We start from the raw sequence: 17990 nt of genomic DNA, 5'->3' as shown, positions 1-17990 counted from the left end.
GAAGATGTCATTCAAGTTAAACGTAAACGTCATTATTTACTTTTTAATTTAACTTAGATAGAGCGGAGCATTCATTTTGTGTATAATACTTATATGATTTTTACGGTTTTTATACCATTTAATTCCTCTATAGAATGAGAATTTAAAGTTCCGTTGCATTTTTAATGTATAAAAGTGGTAATTACCTAATGCGGTATGAAAAGGAATACAAAATAAGCGATTACTGAAAGCTTTAATTATTTTTCTGTGGGACTTTTAGTTTCAATAAGTTTGTGTCCCACTCTAAAATGTTTTATTTTTTGTGAATAATTGGTAACATTGACCTGTCAATCAAATCGGAATACAAACAAAACTTTAAAATCTTGAAATCTCGTTACTTTGGAATTTAATTTTGTAAATAATTTAAAACAGAACGTGCACTCAATGTTGCTTTTACATTCTATTGATGTTACTTTTACACGAGATTTCGAATAACATCGAGAAGTAGTTATTAGAGTGTGTGTTCTATAAAAACTTACAAAAATGGGTGAAGCATATTTTACTTTGAAGCGTAAGCTGGAGGATCTCGGCTATAACATCTCGTTACCAATAGATGCAGTTCCCTTAGTAGAAACTATACTAGCAGACCTCTTACAAACGACACGCAGCTTACAACATTACATGGATTTGTCTAAAGAAGCTCTTATGCAGCGAGATTCTCTGATGATGGAGGCAGAGCCCTACAAATGCGACAACGCTAAATTAATACAAGAAAACAATCAACTACATAAAAAAGTGATGAAACTTACTGAGGAACATCTAAAACTTTCTAAGGAATCAAAAAGAAAGATCAAAAGTTTGACTGAAGAGCTTATGAAGAAAGATATAACTATTAGCAAACTGCAGCATGACATACGAGACCTGAGTCTGAGAGGTTTGTGTACAGATACATTCAGTAGTCGAAATAAAAGTAAAAGAAAGGATGGAGAGAGCACCAACTTAAGCAAAGTGTGTATATGTAATGAAAGAAAGAGTGCTCACTGTGATAAAGATGTAACAGAACTAGCCAATAAGATCCATGCACTTGAAGAGAAGAATGATGCATATTGTGATGAAATATTGGTCCTCAAAAACCAAGTAGAACACAGGGATGAAGAAATAATTCGCCTCAACATGCTGTTAGAAGGTGGTAGACCTCTAACAGCTATCAGTAAAGATTGCTGCAATCTAAGCTCTAGTGAAAGAATCCAGAGTTTACTAAAAGATGTAAGGGAACTTGAATCAGCAAATGAACTCCTGAAAAAAGAGGTTGAAAGTGGTTTAGAAAAACAGCATGAAGCCATGCTCAGAGCACTCAGTCTTGCAGACAAAAACAAAAGTTTACAAGATGAATTACATAAGGTTGACACATTGGCATTAAAGGTTGAAGAGGATTGCAACAGCAGATTGGCTTCAATGGTAAAAGAAGTAGAATTTCTACAAAAGAGAGTGGAAGGATTAGAATTGAAGAATTCAGGATTAGAAAGAAAACTTCAGGAACAGCAGTTGAAAGACAATACACCTAGGATAATTAAATTACAAGAAGAACTGACTGCAGCTTTAAAAGAAAATGAAGCCTTGCACAATGAAGTCAAGGATGTGATGGAGCTTAACAAAAATTTACAAGATAAGATTTTCAAATTGCCCCAATTGAGTAAACCACAAGACCATGGTGATGAATATGGATATAATAAAGATAGAATGGACTGTCTCACCAAAACTGACTTACAAAAGCTCCTAAGAGAGGAGAGAAATAAATATGAGCTTCACATGACAACTGTTCAAGAAAAGATGAATGAAATTATGAAAACCTTTAGCCAACACATGTCCAAATGCAAAGACAAGGATAGTCCTAAAGTAAGTCATTCCAAAGAAAATGCATTTATAAGAGATTTACACACAAAACTATGTGAAGGTGAACAAAAGATTTTGATGTTGATGAAGCAGAATGATGAACTAAAAAGGAAAACTAGTTATGTAGAAGAGAACAGTAAACAGAACTTTAAAGATGTGATCAGTCAATTAAATGTCGAAAATGCTGAGCTATCAAAAGAAAACATTGAATTAAGCAAACAGTTGAGTCAATACAAAAGTTTGAACACAGTCAGACATAGTGATAGAGGTGATTTCTACAGAAATGATGCCCAAAAGCTCAAGGATCAAGTAAATGAATTACTCAATCAAATACAAATATTGAAGAAAGATAAACAAGAATATAATTTGAGATACAAAGAAGCACTAGAGTTGTCTGAGAAACTAAAAATGGATTTGGTATTTAAACAGAAAGAAATTGAGCACTTAGAAGCAGAAAACTGTTCATACAAAATGACAAGTAGAAATGGAATGGCTTCCACTGAACATCTGAAAGAGGAATGTAACTTTTTGAGAGAGCAGCTAAAGAAAATGCAATCTGATGTTATCAAAGAAAAAACCCTTTCAAGTCAAATTAAAAATATACAGTTAGAAACTGAAAGGAGTGGCAATGAGTTACAAAATGAATTATTGAATGTACAGAAGAAACTTACTTTATCTAATGACACTATAGACTCATTAGAAAGAAAGTGCAAGGAATTACAATCTGAAATCTCTTCTTTAAGAAATGACAAGTCTAATCTCATAGAAAACATTAAGAAAGTTGACAAAGAACGTGACAAACTTGTAATAGAGCTGGATCATAAGACAGAAAACACATGCATGCTTGAACAAAAGATAAAATCACAGAAATATGAAATAGAAAAATTAGAAAGTGAAATCTCAGACTTGAAGAGAAAGTTAAATGTAAATAAAGTATCTGAACATAAGTTAGCAGATCATGAAACACAAATAAACTTCTTAAATGGTGAAATACAACGGCTTACTAAACAACTCGATAATGCTATTATGGAAAATAAACAGCTGCAAAATAGTTTGGCTGATGCCAATGGTACATTGAAGCTTAATAAAATAGAATATGAGAAATCTCGTAAAGAGGTAGATACCTTGAGACAACAGCTACAACATTATGTTGCTGAAATCAGACGAATTGAAGAGCTATTGTCACATAAAGAGGCAGAGAGAGCAGACATGCTGGAACATTTCGCCAGCCTCTCTGTAGAAGCCAATATTTTGGAAAATACAAATCACTCTCTGGAGAGTGAATCAGCTTCCAAAACAGTTCAGCTGCAGACCTCTACAAGCAGAATTCAAAGCTTAGAAGCAAAATTGATGGACAAAGAAACTATGGTAGAAGCTCAAGCCTCACGAATAGCTGCTATGCAATGCAAAATAAATTCTTTGGAAAATGAAGTAAAGCTTATTACAGAAGAGAAGACTATTTTGGAACAAAATGTGGCTTATCTGAAGCAAATGTGCAGTAATTTACAATCGGAAAATTGTAATACAATCCGAGGAATTAATGAAACTGACTCTGAAATGAAATTGTATGAGACAAGAATTAGAAGCCTTTCAAATAAAAAGACGAAACTAGAAGTAGAGAATGAGGGAATGAAACAGAACTTGGCAACTACTGAAAAGTTGTTGTCAAATGCTAGAAAAGAGATTGTAGAACTAAAGTTAGCATTACAAGATGCAACTTCGGAAACTAAATTATTGCAGGAAAGTGTCAACAGGTTAACCAGGAGAGATGATGAACCTCATGAGGTGAATATATTTTCATTTTCTATGTTTCATTGAATTTTGTTTATGAATTTAGTCCTAGGTTCTATTCTCAGACTGCCACGTTGGCCAAGTGGTTGCAAGTGCGACTGCGGGCAAGGGGTCTCGGGTTCGATTCCCGGTTCGGGCGAAGTATTACTGGACTTTTTTCGGTTTTTCGTAAATTTCTCAGTGGTAGCACGGAGTCTGGAAATGTGCCGGAATATGGCAATAGGCTCACCACCCATTACATCGGACTTACAATATTAACTGTGAAAAGTGGGTGTACATAGTGTCATTACGTGCCATAATGTGCACCTCTGCCTACCCCTTCGGGGATTAAAGGCGTGACGATATGTATGTATGTATGTATTAATTTCTATAAATTGTTACAGGGTTGCCAATTAAGAAAGATTTTTTAGTATTTTTTTTTTATTCTTTTTTTTTTCAGTCTCCCACGGCAAAGGACCATGAATATGAGTTGCCTCTCATGTTGGATGAGATTCATGAAGAAAGTCATGAGGATGATGAAGAAAGCGCGCGATATCATAGAAGCCGTAAATCTTTTACAAAATATTCACATAGTAGCAGCACTTTATAAGTATTATAGTTTATAAATTAATTAAAATTCTGATTTTCAAATACAGGGTAAGATGTATACTAACTTAATATATTATTTGTCTATACTGTAGTATGAAATACATGATAATAATTAGTAAATTAATATCATGATAGTCTATATCCTGTTTCTAGAATATTTTCATTGAAAAATGAATGTTATATGTCTTTGACGTAACTCGGTTCTGTGCTGTTTTTAAAGGTTGTTCTGTAAATACATATATTATAAAGGTCTAATATATTAATTTTATGTGTTAAAAATTAGTTTTATTTTTATTCCTGTTAGAAAAACATAAATTACTTATGTCCTTCAATTAAATTAGACTAAAAATATTCTAGTATCACATAATAATAGTTAAAATTCAACTAAATAAAGGTTTTTAGTAATAAAATCACATAGTAATATCCAAACCATTTATTTCCTTTGGATAATGTTGAAATATGGAAAATGATTTCCCTTTTTTCAAATGTTTCTCTACATTTATATCTATTTACAACATGATCACACTAGCTTTGCATTTTTTATAGTTTTGCTTCTACAAACGTGATATTTTTATATTGTACATGATAAGTACAAAATTGTGAAAAAATAATATTTTAACATCCATTTTACATGGTGATACTGTGGTTTTGACAGTCAAAATTGAACATTATGGCTTTCTAATTACAAGGTATTTGAGTCTGAAATTGTTTATAATGTTGTAACTGTTATATACATGCACTTGCTGCATAGAAACTGTATTAATCGGGTCACATTTATCCAACATTGATAATAGTTATACAATATTCCTCACACCACTTGATAAAACCCCAAAACCACAGAAACATTAAAATTAAAAGTATCACCATGCTCCATTTAACATTATTAATAAAGATTATGAATATCAAATTGTAATAGGTAAATAAATAATGTCAATAAAGAAAATATAATTTAAATCTTCATCCAATTGATTACAAATTAATTAATTACTACTATAAATAAATTAAAATATAATTTCTTTTATTATTGTGAATAGTAAACATTGTACATTGTCAAATAGGTAAATAAAGGTCTTTTGTGGCCCTAGTTATGAGATAATAAAACACATTTCAGATTGTACTTATAGAAAAATTATACACTGACAAATTAGGGAACTATTATGTACACAAACATAAGTACAAAACCAGATATGAGTGTAATGACAATTGATTTCAATTAGAATTAGGAGATTTCATCCCTAATGACACGATTAAGCTACACTCAAACTAATGCTGGCATTATGTTCATTGTGGTATGTCGGTGGGCCCAATAAGTCTCAAGTGTCAAGCAATGAGCAAAAATAGTCAAATAATAATAAATTTTTAATACAATCAATGACAATGTCAATGCTAATAATTATTTTTTCATACAATTTTAACATGGAATGCATATTTTATGATTAAAATGAAAATGTAGGATCAGGTATACAACTTATCACAATACATTCAAGATAATTAAAATATAATGAAATTTAGGATTCATTGAACAATACCATTGTTTCTATATGATTTTAAGTAGAAAAACTAATACTAGAAATATGTATTCTTTGTGAAACATCAGTCATTATATTTTATAGGTAGGCACATATTTACATTCTAAAACAATTCATTATTTTATTGCATAGTCATATTTATAATGAACTTCCTAGGTCTCTTTACTATATTATACAAATATGCAAGACTTGATAGTTCATACAAAAATTAAGCACATTGTGTATTATATGCCGCTACATATATCAATGATTATATATTTACATCAGATAGCTAATGAGTATTCACTATAGGGGGAACCTTGACAGCCAGTCAACCTGTTCCACTATTCAAGGAAATTAATGCATTAACATTCAGCACCTTTCCTTTCACTACATTCCCATTCTATATTCTATGTTAATTGACTCAGAATTTATTGGATTTATAATAAATTATATAGTTCATAAATATATAGTGATGTAATTAGCTAAATAAAACTAGTTATCATTATTACAAAGTAGCCAAAATCCTTGTGAAACCCATCCCAGCTCCAAGCACAGTTTGTCCAATTCCCCAGATCATGGCATGTATAGGAGGCATAGTTAACGTAGCGGCTCGGTATATGAACGCGATCGCGGCACTGGTCGCCACACCTGAAGTCACTGGAGTCACGACACCCATCACTATTAACAACACCGGGAAGAACTTCCCATACTTGTGCTTCCTCAGCGTTCCGAACGCAACTAGTGCCGCACACGTATGCACAAACACTGACGAGAACAAAGACCACAGGAACACAGGGTACCACATTTCACCAAATGTATTCAGAGGATCACCAGGAGTCAATCTCAATATATCCACGAATGAATCAAATTCCGACACTCGAAACTCTGACAACATGTCATACATGTTGTCTTTCCGTTTTTAAAGCTTACAGGCATCGGGGCAGTTTTAATTATCGAAAAAATCTTACGACACAAAGTACTTCTTTGGAACGGTTCGTTAATCTAAATACTCACACCCACTTACATGTTCTATCAATTAAGACCCTACTTGTTACAAATCATATTCAATTATGGATCTTATCAATTCTAGGATAAATTACTAATGTTTATTTGATAAAAAATACGGCTGATCGACTGGTTCGGAGCTGACATTTTGTTTTGTTTGACAGTCTTCTCTTGACAACCAATTAATGTCAATCTTCAACGAATGAGTCAATGCTATAAGGACTAGTGTACATAATTTTCAGAGCGGTCCAAAACAAAAATGTTAATTCGATAAAAAGAGACATTATTATTTGATGGAAAATCATATTAATGGGATATCACACATTCGTTCATTTCATTATTTATGTCGTCGTAATGAAATAAATCTTATTTTCTTTCGTGGATTTTTTACTTATGCTAGGTACTTAATTTGCTAGTGCCCAATTACTTAAGTGTTGCCATTTAATTTAATCATGATCAATAAAAATTGATGTTGATTGTCTATGTATAATGAAGTTAGCAACGATTAGACAAAGCTTATCCCACCGGAGAATTTGAAGTTTTTTCCAATAAAATAATATTGTAAGGTGTGCTTATTTAGTGTGTTATTGACTGGGTTAAAAAATAAACTGATAAACATTCCGTGTATAGCTATCCTACAAGGAAGTGATAAAGACTTTAAAATCGTAAGTAAACTTGCAGTTCTTTCCTTTACTTTCCACTGACATGAAGTTCGCGCTTATCGTTTTGACATTAGCAAAGCAATCCGCGAACGTTGATGATAACCTTTATTTTCCTGCGTAGACCGCGTGAGTTGTGGTTATTTTATTGTGTTGTAATATATTGGAAGTGTTAAGTAACATATCGAAATGGGGAAGGTACGTTCAGCGCCGGGTGCACCCCGGAAACAGGGGTTCAATAAAGGTGCACATTCAATGAACCCAGATAGACCGACAGAAGGATTGAAAGGAGTTGCGAAGCCCAGGACTAAAGCAACCATCAAACGACTGCAGATGTACAGAAACTTTAAGGCCAAGAGAGATAAAACTGGTAAAATTTTGACCCCAGCACCATTCCAAGGTTGGTTACCATCAGGAACCCAAGCTCGTGTGGAACCCAGCCAGAAGTGGTTTGGCAACTCACGAGTGATATCACAGAGCGCTTTACAAAAGTTCCAAGATGAATTTGGCGCAGCTGTCAAGAACCCATACCAAGTAATTATGAAGCCCACAAACCTACCAATAACATTGCTCAATGAAAAAGCAAAAAATGCAAGAGTACATTTATTGGATACTGAAGGATTCGACAAAACATTTGGACCGAAGAAACAAAGAAAGAGAGTTAATTTGAAGTTCAGTGATCTAAATAGTTTGTCAAAGGCTGTAGAAGAAAGCACAGAGAATTATGATGAAACAAAAGATATAGACAGAGTCCGTGAAGACACAGGCGTCAAAGAAGGACAGAGAGACTGGGTGTTTGGAGCCGGAATGAGCAAAAGAATTTGGAATGAATTGTATAAAGTTATTGATTCTTCCGATGTCCTCCTACAAGTGTTGGACGCTAGAGACCCAATGGGCACTCGATGCCCTTATGTTGAGAAGTTCCTTAGAGACGAAAAGAAACACAAACACTTAATATTTATTTTGAACAAAGTAGATTTAGTACCAAATTGGGTGACACAGCGTTGGGTGGCTATCCTGAGTGCTGAATACCCCACTATAGCTTTCCATGCTTCAATGACTCATCCATTCGGTAAAGGCTCTCTTATTAACTTGTTGAGACAGTTTGCTAAATTACACATTGACAAGAAGCAAATCAGTGTTGGTTTGATTGGATACCCTAATGTGGGGAAGTCATCAGTTATCAACACATTAAGAGCCAAGAAAGTATGCAAGGTGGCACCTATAGCTGGTGAGACTAAAGTTTGGCAGTACATCACTTTGATGAGAAGAATATTCTTGATTGATTGTCCTGGTGTGGTGTATCCTTCAGCTGAGACAGACACTGAGAAAGTACTGAAAGGTGTAGTAAGAGTTGAATTAGTACAAAACCCTGAAGACTACATAGAGGAAGTTATCAAGAGGGTCAGGAAAGAGTATTTAGTGAAAACATACAAAGTTGATGCATGGGATACTGCTACTGAATTCCTGGAGAAACTTGCTGCTCGTACTGGGAAATTATTGAAGAAAGGTGAACCTGATGTAAGTCAGGTAGCTAGGATGGTTCTAAATGATTGGCAGAGAGGAAAGCTACCATTCTATGTAGCTCCCGAAGGTTTTGAAGTTCCACTATCTAAACAAGAAAACAATGAAAAACCAGAAGAAGTTAAGGCTAGTGCTGAGGAGAAGAAAGATGATGCTGTTGCAGAAGCAAAAGAAGATGCAGAGAAAGAAAATGAAGATGACAATGCGGATAAACCTGTTTATATCAACAAATTAATTGTTGCACAAGATTTTGCAAAGATTAGAGTTGGCCTTCAATTTGATAATGATGATGATGTTAAACCACTAGAGAAGTTTGATATACCTGAAGAGCTGCAAGGCATTGATGATGAGGATGCAGAGAATGATGAATCCAAGAGTGTTAATGGAGAAAATGAGAAGAATGACAATGAGGACCCTGACTCATCAGACATTAGTGACTTTTACAGTGAAGATGAGAATAACTGTAGTGATTTAGAAGATCACTTAACAAATGATCCAGAGACTGTGAAAGAGATGAAACGTAAAAAACTTGAAGCTGCTAGTGGTCAGTTCACAGTAGAAGAAATACCCAGTGGAAAGAAGAATAAGACTGGAGTTAAAGATGGTAGAGTAAAGAAAATGACTGCGAAGGCCAGAAGAGCTTTGGAAAGAGCACAGAAGAGAACTAAAACTGGAAGCAACTTCTATGAAGTCTCTAATGTTAAGAACAGAAATAGAGCAAAGAAACCCCGTGTCTGAACTAAATAAATGTATTACAACAATATTTACTGTCTATTTTTTTTATCTCCCAATTGTGTAATCCCTGCAACATATAACACTATTTTTTTCTGTAAAGTAAAAACCAACTTTGGATTTCATATGGTTGACTTTAGTATTAGTTGATAGTTGACTAACAAATTAATATATTGACACCATATTATCTCGTATCTCGGGACTCATGACAATTTTGTCTCATAACACCCTGAGGTAAAAAAGCTTATATATATATATAAATTATATATAGCATTCATAACATGAATGGAAGAGTGTTGTGTAATCCTCTGGGAAGTAGGTAACTATGGTGTTATGTTGTAATAACATTATAAATATTAAATTAGATTACTAGTATTTAATGGGTACACACACATACACATCATAACATGGAATTTAGAAATCTCTGTAGTAGTAGAGAATGGTGACTAACTCTTGTCTTATATGGAAAAATAAACTTACTTTTACAAAGGGAGATAACTTTTTATTGCACTTAATTAACAATACAGTCACCTACAAATATACACAGAACCAGTTTTGCTTTTCTTGTCAAATGGTAAACATATTTATTTATAAACTTCATTATTTTTCACTGATAATCTGGTTAATGCCTATTTATTTAATTACAGGTTGGACACTAGCTGTTAAGTTGCAACTAAATAAAAGGTACATATTAAATATTTACCAAGTCTTTTTATAAAATACAACTAGGCAATATCTATTATAACTAAAGATTCGGTCCTATCTTGTTTCAGATGTCGTCAGGAAGCGAGAGCGATGAAGAGTACGTGCCAGGGGAACCAGAAAAATTGTCGGAAGAAGAATCGGCAAATGAAGAAACAGACATGCAGTTTGAGAAGGAGTTAGAACAAAAGGCAAAGAAACGGAAAGGAGCTAAAGAAGACACAGGCACGAAGAAACGAAGGACACGCAATGGTGGAGTAGAAAAAGAAGAATCTCCTGTAAGAGAAATAGAGAAAAGCGAAGAAGTATTAAATCCTGAGGAGGAGAAGAAAAAAGAAGACGATCTATGGGCGAAGTTCCTAGAAGGAACCGATACGAAACCTAAACCCTCCGCGACAGTGACCAGCTCGACCATTGAACCACCTAAAACTGTAGCTAAAGAAGAAACGTCCAAGAAAGCCGTATCCAGCACTAGTGATGATAAAGAGAGAGAAAAGAGAATATTCGAATTTGCCGGAGAAACCATTGTTGTCGAAAATAATAAAATCAAAGAAAAGATTAAAACTGCTGATAGCCCAGCTACAGGTACGCACTTACCTACACATCTTAATTTTATTGATTTCTTGTTTATTTTGTCTAATAATCAAAGTACAGCTTAAAGGTAATTTATTACTGGACAGTCACAAAGTTAATGACACGGTCTTGGCTGACCGTCGTCCTCCTCTATTTGTGTTTACCAATCTCCGTGATAGCGACGCAAAGTAAGCACTGCCAAGAAAACTTATGCACAATGCCAAGTCGCAGCCAACCGATTTCCATTAAAACTTTAAAAGCACTAAGCTCTGCATCGACTTTTGTATTTCAAAGCAGATTTTAGTTAAACAAGTTTCCTTAAGCTATAGAAAATGTATTTGAAACTGATTGGAGAGAAGATTGGATTGTACGAAACCTTTTTTTACTAGAAGCGATCCTCCGATTTTGTCCTGTTCCGATGAAGGGTCAAATAATGAGGTTCCGAAAGGGTTGATAAAGTTCGACACGGTAACTTTATAACGAGATCGAAATTACTTGATACTTTGTAAGAATTGCTAAGGTCGTTGAAACTATAGTGACTTTAATTCTTTTGGAAAAATCTAGAACGCTATTTTTCTATCGTTGACGGTATTTTGATAGTAGGACCTATTCAGTCAAGTCATACATACCATGCCCCTTTTGATTCATCAACAGTCATCAGTCTTTTTATGCGTGCTGGTCGGTTAAGGGTACTTTTGATTTGGCCCTTCATAATATATCGCTAATCTGGTCTCTCTATGTCAGTTTAATCAATCTTAACCGATACTTATGTTACCATTCAATTTCTATTTCAGGAAGTAAAGTACAAACACCGGCGCGCAGCAGATTCGGAGGCGGAGGCCTGTCCAGTGTCCTCGGTCAGCTCAACAAAAAGAACCAGCTATCCACCCTGGAGAAGTCAAAACTTGACTGGTCTACCTACAAACAGGAGGAAGGCCTGGAAGACGAGATCGAAAGCCACAATAAAGGAAAGAATGGGTATGTAAAAGTTATATTTTTTTATAAAAACTGCATTGTAAGTAGAACATACGTAAAAATTAAAAATCTTCTGGGTATTATTACGCTTTTCAATAGTAGCACAGAGTTAGGAGTTGTGTAAGGCATTATTATGGCAAATTGTACGCAATTTCAAAAGACTTAACACTACTTAATTCTTCAATAACGAAATTCTCTCATGTGCTTTGAATAAGGAATGTAAGAGCTGCAATGCATACAATGCAAATAAAAATAATAAAATAATTATTTATTTATTTTCCCATCATCAATTGTGATAGTCACATAAACATTAACACCTGGTGTTTCATGTTTGTGATAGGTAATACATGTGATTCTACAGATCACCAGGCCACCCTTTGCGGACACAATGACTCGACAACAATACACAATTAATTAGTAATATATTAATACACAAAAAACAGATAATAAAGACGTCTGCGTTTCGATATTGCAAACTGTTTATCGTTATTTTTTTCTTATCCATAATTATTATATTTTTTGTTACAGTTACTTGGACAAACGCGATTTCCTGGAGCGCGCGGATGTACGGCAATACGAGATTGAGAGGAACTTGCGGATGAGTCGCCGCAGCAACCGATAATACCTTAGAACAATTTATTATAATTAACAGCTACTCACAAATACTACGACTACGCTATTAAACGCTGAAACAAAATGTCAGTCTTTTATATTATTTATTCTTCAACTTATTTTCGTGAGTCTAATGGATGGATGATTAACCTCTTGTGTGCCGGTATATAAGACACAATAGAAAATACATTGTCTCGCGTGGATCCACGTTTTGTGCACACAACTAGTTGACCATTTTTTTTACTTTGAGTTCTTCCTGTTATGCGGTCATTGGTACATTTACTTTAATGGATCACACAAAGAAAATCTCCGTACAGGAATCGAAACCTCAACCCGTTACACACCAGCCGTTTAAATAGCCACTGCGTTAACCGTTCGTAGAATAAGTTTATCAGGTTTATTACATACAGGATATATGTTACCTTAAACACTAATTAAACTGTCTCTGAAGTTGCAATCGTTAAGATGTCCATAAACAATTATTATTAACTATTTTATGTCCATAAAGTTATTTATTGATATTTAACGGTCATTGATTTACCGTTGATTGTATATGTACCTATTTACTTAAGCTATAAATTACAGAAATGCTATCTTCTTAATATAACACGTAGCCTTCAGCTATACAAGTATACATTTTATGGTATATCACTAGCCTTGAATGGGGTCTCTAGCAATCAATAATTTATGTTGAAGACTGAACCAACTTCAATTGGGTCAATTTATTGATAGTAGTGTGATATTTTTAAACAAATGTTAAAATATAAGCAATAGGTATCCATCCATCTCCTTATATTTTCAAAAAGAAGAGATTATTAAATTAGATATCTATGCATAAATTGCATACCGAATGCTATTTTAATTAGCTACCTACACAACACCTGCACACAAAGCAAAACACAGGTAGCGAGCTACGTGAAAATATGTGTGTTTGCCACGACATACACTCTCAAAGTAATTGTACAATATATGGTGCCGACTGGAGAGCTGCATCAGCTAACCGAAGCTCCCTAATAGTAACAAACTGCCTCACAAGGACCATTTCATCCATTCTACTCAATCACGTCAATGAGTACGACTGGAGAACGGACAATCAATTTCAATTTGTGGGAGCTCGGCCGCGACTTGAACGATTTGCACACGTTGTGCTAATCAAGCACTAAACAGTTTATTTGTCGAGGCCGCAGTGTCACATAGAACTATTCAGTGCAGAGTTTGCGTCCGTGGCGCGTTCATCAACAACGGTTTTTGGTTTTTAAAGTGCAGTGCGGTTGAGGTTTTGTGCTTTTAATTAGGAGTCGATGTGCAGTGCCCCAAAATGACTACTTACGGCAGATGGACGATGTACGATGGTGCAATGCATGGTGTTCAGGTAAGATTTAATAGTTTTATCGTCAAGGAAATTACCTACTGGTTACAAAAAGGTTGTAAATTCCTATTTTTTTTTTCATTCCGAAATTGAATGTGAAGCATATATTATAATAATATGCTACGATTATGACGCCACATTGTGATATGACCTAAATACCTTCATTTGTTTATATAAGCATTTTGTCTACCCCGACAATTATTGTTTAAGTGGTCATGAGTGTTTTATTAACAAGCCAAAATATAAGCTTGTATTAAGATGTAGGAACATAATTTCGAAATGTAGGAACATAATTTCGAAATAACTACGGGTTTCCACACTTATAAATAAATAAATGTATGTTTTTGGAATCCTGCTATTGGGAAAATCTCACAATCATTCAGTAACAAACGAAGAATACAACTAGAACGATTATTTTCTTCTCATTAAAAGATGAATCATCACAATGTTACAATCAGCTTAGGTATGTATTCGAAATCCTCAAACTACCCACAATACACAAAAGAGAAATACCTATGAAATACTAAGGTGGGTAGTTACTGGGTGTAAGTACCTAAATTGGTTTCCCTTTCTTCTCTTCTTATTTCTTTCTATTTATTTTTTCTCTTCTTATTTTTTGCACTAATTAGCACCACACGAAGCGAGTATTCAAAAAGTAAATAGGAAGGTACGTGACAATAGCTCTCATAGGTACTTTTAAGGTCAACGATAATTGAATTACGTGCGTCTAGTCAGATTTCCCAGACTGAAAAATCTGTTTGAATTTAAAAATAACGACCATCCGCAGAAACTTATTTGGAGGTCATAGGTGTCACTGACTGTGTATTGTGACTATATTATAGTGATGCATAAATATTACATCATCATATTTGTAAAAAGACGTTCACTGCACATTGCCGAATAAAGAACTTCTGTATGTTTAGCAAAACGGCCGGTAGGAAGCGACTTACGTATGATACCGATATCAAAGATGTCTATATCTTTGATTGATAAGCTTAGGTTGACTCTGCTTGATTCCATTGGCTCAACAGCTCAACAGGATCTTGACCTCTACGATACGTGATTTCGCCATTTCTCGCGGTTCTTGGCAGTTTCGCGCTTATAAACAAAACCTAAAGTTAGAATAAATAAGTAGAACCTTCACTACATAGTAGAAAATACCTAATCCACTATCTGTGTTATGTAGTTTTTATGTGTACAGAATAATAAATAAATACCTAAATATGAATTCGGGAAAAAGATAAATGATAGCAAACAAAGATAAAATTTCAACGATTCGGTAACTTACACAGTGCTGCGTATCATCATTCAGTTCTAAAAATTCTTGAGATACCATCATACCACTTGCCCAGTTGAATTAGACGGTAAATGTTTTTCAGTGGACTGGACACCTAAACCACAGTATTATCTATTTATTTATTAAAAGATTATTGTTCGGATTCGGGTGGGATGCTTCTTAAATAAACGCCCACCTGCAGAACACTAAAAACATGTTAGTTTAAACACTAAAAATTAATGTGCTAAGTAATTTGTGTCAACAATAAGTTAACTGTAGGTTAAGCAACAACAATAAACAGTCAGTGTTTCAAGTTAAACAGTACTGCTGAGGTATCTGCATTAACCTCCCACGGTGGAGGTAACGAGGAGCCAACGAACCACCGATACTTACCAATAGTATAGTATAGATAATGACGTAATCTGGAACAGTGAACGTAGTAGAAAGGAAAAGTGGGCGAACCGATTGAGTAGGTACACAGCCTCGAGCTGCGCCCACGCAGCCACACTCCTTGCGCTCTGCACCCTTCCAAAATGTGCAAAATGACGGAAAGATCGCACGAAAAACTAAGCGTACAATTTTTTTTCCTCAAAGCTTTGGAAGTTCCAATTCTACTTAGTGAATTGTAAAAAAGATTTATGAATGCCTAAGTGGAGGTTCTTACGAAACCCCCTATTTTACAAAGCCCTGTTTTGATTGCACCAATTTTACGCTAATTTAACATTCAATGAAGCAAACAAATTAAGCTGCAGCATGGCCTGCCCTGCTCCGGTAATAGTGCATTTCGAAACAACGGATCTATTGTCGTCCAGTTCCATAATATTTGCTCAGGTGTGCGCTACTCGAGGCAAGACCTGTACAAATGAATGAGCCACGACGGTGATAGTGCTGCCCACTGCGCATGTGTACGCGCGCTCGATAACCGCACTACGCCCGTGTCCGCGGCACGTGTCCATGTGATCAGCCGTAAGGATTCTGAGCGTACCGCCTGAGATGAAGGAGGCTGTGCCGCGACCCCATACGATTGCGTTCGCGATCGCACCGAGCGACGTGCGAGGGTCTCGCTCACGCGGGGTGAGCGATGCGCGCGACGGCCGCGGCTCAGTGGCGGCGCGCCAGTCGCACACTCGCGCCTCACGGGGTGGTTGCTAGTCCGGTGCGTGAATTTTATCGCGCTTTTTAAACGCTGCCGTATTCTGATTATACATATGCATCGAATTTGTTCGAAGTATTTATAAGTGATACTTTGTATGAATGAGGATTTGCTCGTGATGTGTGGAATTGTCTTCAGAATACCTCAGAGCTGAGGTGCTGGAGTCCTGTAAATTCGTGGAAAATCGCGTTATCGGGAAAGTGTTTTTCTTGTTTGTGGTGAGCGTCGGTGGGAGCCGACGAGCGGGCGCGCGGCCCGTAGTGGCGGATCGGTGGATGGTGCGGCGCGGGCGGGCGCCGGGGCGCGGCCGGCGGCGCCGCTAGCAAAATGTCGATACCCCTGGGCCGGGAGACGGTGCTCCCCACGCAGGTGAGTCCAGCTCCACTGCTTGCGACAACACTGCCCTGCACCGGGTGCGGGCGGCCTGGAGTGCTGCATGCTGCTGTGGAAGAGTTTAATGTGTTATCAATATTATTATCAATTGGGTTACTAAGTATTGGAGAATCTACTTAATTTTTTTTTCTACTGCATAGGTACTTACTTTGAGTAAGTGGACCGTGAAGAACTATTCAACCTACCTTTATAAACAAGTTTTATTAATTTATTTAAGTAACTATTATTTATGTTGGGGTAGAGTCCGATGGGACTGTTGATTATTAGATTGCAAGATAAAATAGGATGCCTACATATTGATTTCATAAATTAAGCAAGAGCTTATTCTAAAAGAATTATAATGTGATCTAACTGTAGGTAGGTATGACTAGACATGACTGTCGTAAGACATAGGTATCCTATTGCTGTAAATTTAAATACATTGCTGTTTTGTTATGGCAACTTGAACAGGTGGTACCTAAACTAAATTAAACAGTTATCCACTTGACATACTACGTACCTACTATTTGATAAAAATGGAATTTATCTAGTAAATAAAGTATCTATCGGGGCGATACCTATTTAGTTCTGATAACACATTTACATAAGTGCATCGAATGAACAAATAGCGTCGAGGTACTTATTGATTTCTATCGATAAAAATATGAATTTTAAACTTCATTGTACCTAACTAGATGGTTATTAAAAAATATAAATATTAAACTAGGTTAACCTAAGTGAGTAACATTATTCGATATACGATATCTAATTATTTTTAAGTAGGTATTTTTTTATGAGTAATTGCGTGTTTTTTCACACGTCGACACTGAATCGTCATCTGATATCGAAAGATAAGTAGGTAGGTACTTAGTTACCTAGACGAAGTTCTTGGACTGCGTATCATCAGTGTAGGTAAACAGCGTGGCTGTTTATCACAGGCGATAGTAGGCTCTATAGCTATCAGTAAAAAAATAATTCAGCAAAAACAGCTCTTATTGCAACGAAATAAAAGCGCTGTCAAAAACTTACCGATGACCATAGATAGAACTCTGTGTAGGCAAAGTCGCAAACTGTTCAGTCTTTATCAGGACAGTTTCTCACAAATCACAGATGCTTACGCACAAACATTGATTTAGTCCCGTCTCGGAGAAGTCTAAAAATAAACTATTATGCAAGGATAGTAGTGACAGATTTATTACGTAAATGTCGCGCCTGTGTTTCCTTCCTAACGATAGACGGTCTGTTATATCTAGAAAACAATATCGATAACAATAAA

The 17990-nt window shown here is 35.5% G+C and overlaps 5 protein-coding genes across 6 annotated transcripts in view; 4 read left to right on the top strand and 1 right to left on the bottom strand.

The window, feature by feature from the left end:
- The first annotated feature begins 316 nt into the window (after positions 1-316).
- LOC118272677 (centrosomal protein of 135 kDa) lies at positions 317-4521 on the top strand. The gene is made up of 2 exons (XM_035589310.2): positions 317-3657; positions 4103-4521. The coding sequence occupies exons 1-2, from the start codon at positions 523-525 to the stop codon at positions 4250-4252; spliced, it is 3285 nt and encodes a 1094-aa protein (XP_035445203.2). The 5' UTR covers positions 317-522; the 3' UTR covers positions 4253-4521.
- A 148-nt stretch (positions 4522-4669) lies between these two features.
- On the bottom strand, positions 4670-6949 carry LOC118272688 (transmembrane protein 170A). Its single transcript, XM_035589328.2, has one exon. The coding sequence runs from the start codon at positions 6664-6666 to the stop codon at positions 6268-6270; it is 399 nt and encodes a 132-aa protein (XP_035445221.1). The 5' UTR covers positions 6667-6949; the 3' UTR covers positions 4670-6267.
- A 297-nt stretch (positions 6950-7246) lies between these two features.
- Positions 7247-12629, top strand: LOC118272471 (craniofacial development protein 1). Of its 2 annotated transcripts, XM_035589004.2 has the most exons (5): positions 7247-7432; positions 10330-10366; positions 10456-10969; positions 11752-11935; positions 12461-12629. In XM_035589004.2, the coding sequence occupies exons 3-5, from the start codon at positions 10456-10458 to the stop codon at positions 12552-12554; spliced, it is 792 nt and encodes a 263-aa protein (XP_035444897.2). In that variant the 5' UTR covers positions 7247-7432; positions 10330-10366; the 3' UTR covers positions 12555-12629. The 2 variants fall into 2 exon arrangements, with proteins under 2 accessions (XP_035444897.2, XP_035444899.2); XM_035589006.2 differs by lacking the exon at positions 10330-10366.
- LOC118272470 (uncharacterized) lies at positions 7487-9713 on the top strand. The gene has a single exon (XM_035589003.2). It carries the CDS (start codon positions 7616-7618, stop codon positions 9686-9688), a length of 2073 nt encoding a protein of 690 aa, XP_035444896.2. The 5' UTR covers positions 7487-7615; the 3' UTR covers positions 9689-9713.
- A 3525-nt stretch (positions 12630-16154) lies between the features above and the next one.
- LOC118272347 (breast cancer anti-estrogen resistance protein 1) overlaps positions 16155-17990 on the top strand; it is a 52080-nt gene continuing 50244 nt past the window's right edge. Inside the window, 1 exon segment of the mRNA XM_035588755.2 lies at positions 16155-16711. Within this exon segment, the coding sequence (XP_035444648.2) occupies positions 16670-16711 (42 nt within the window). The 5' untranslated portion in view covers positions 16155-16669.

This window comes from Spodoptera frugiperda, chromosome 4, assembly GCF_023101765.2.
Source record: "Spodoptera frugiperda isolate SF20-4 chromosome 4, AGI-APGP_CSIRO_Sfru_2.0, whole genome shotgun sequence".
Lineage (NCBI taxonomy): Eukaryota > Metazoa > Arthropoda > Insecta > Lepidoptera > Noctuidae > Spodoptera > Spodoptera frugiperda.
This window is presented reverse-complemented; position numbering and strand designations above follow the sequence as displayed.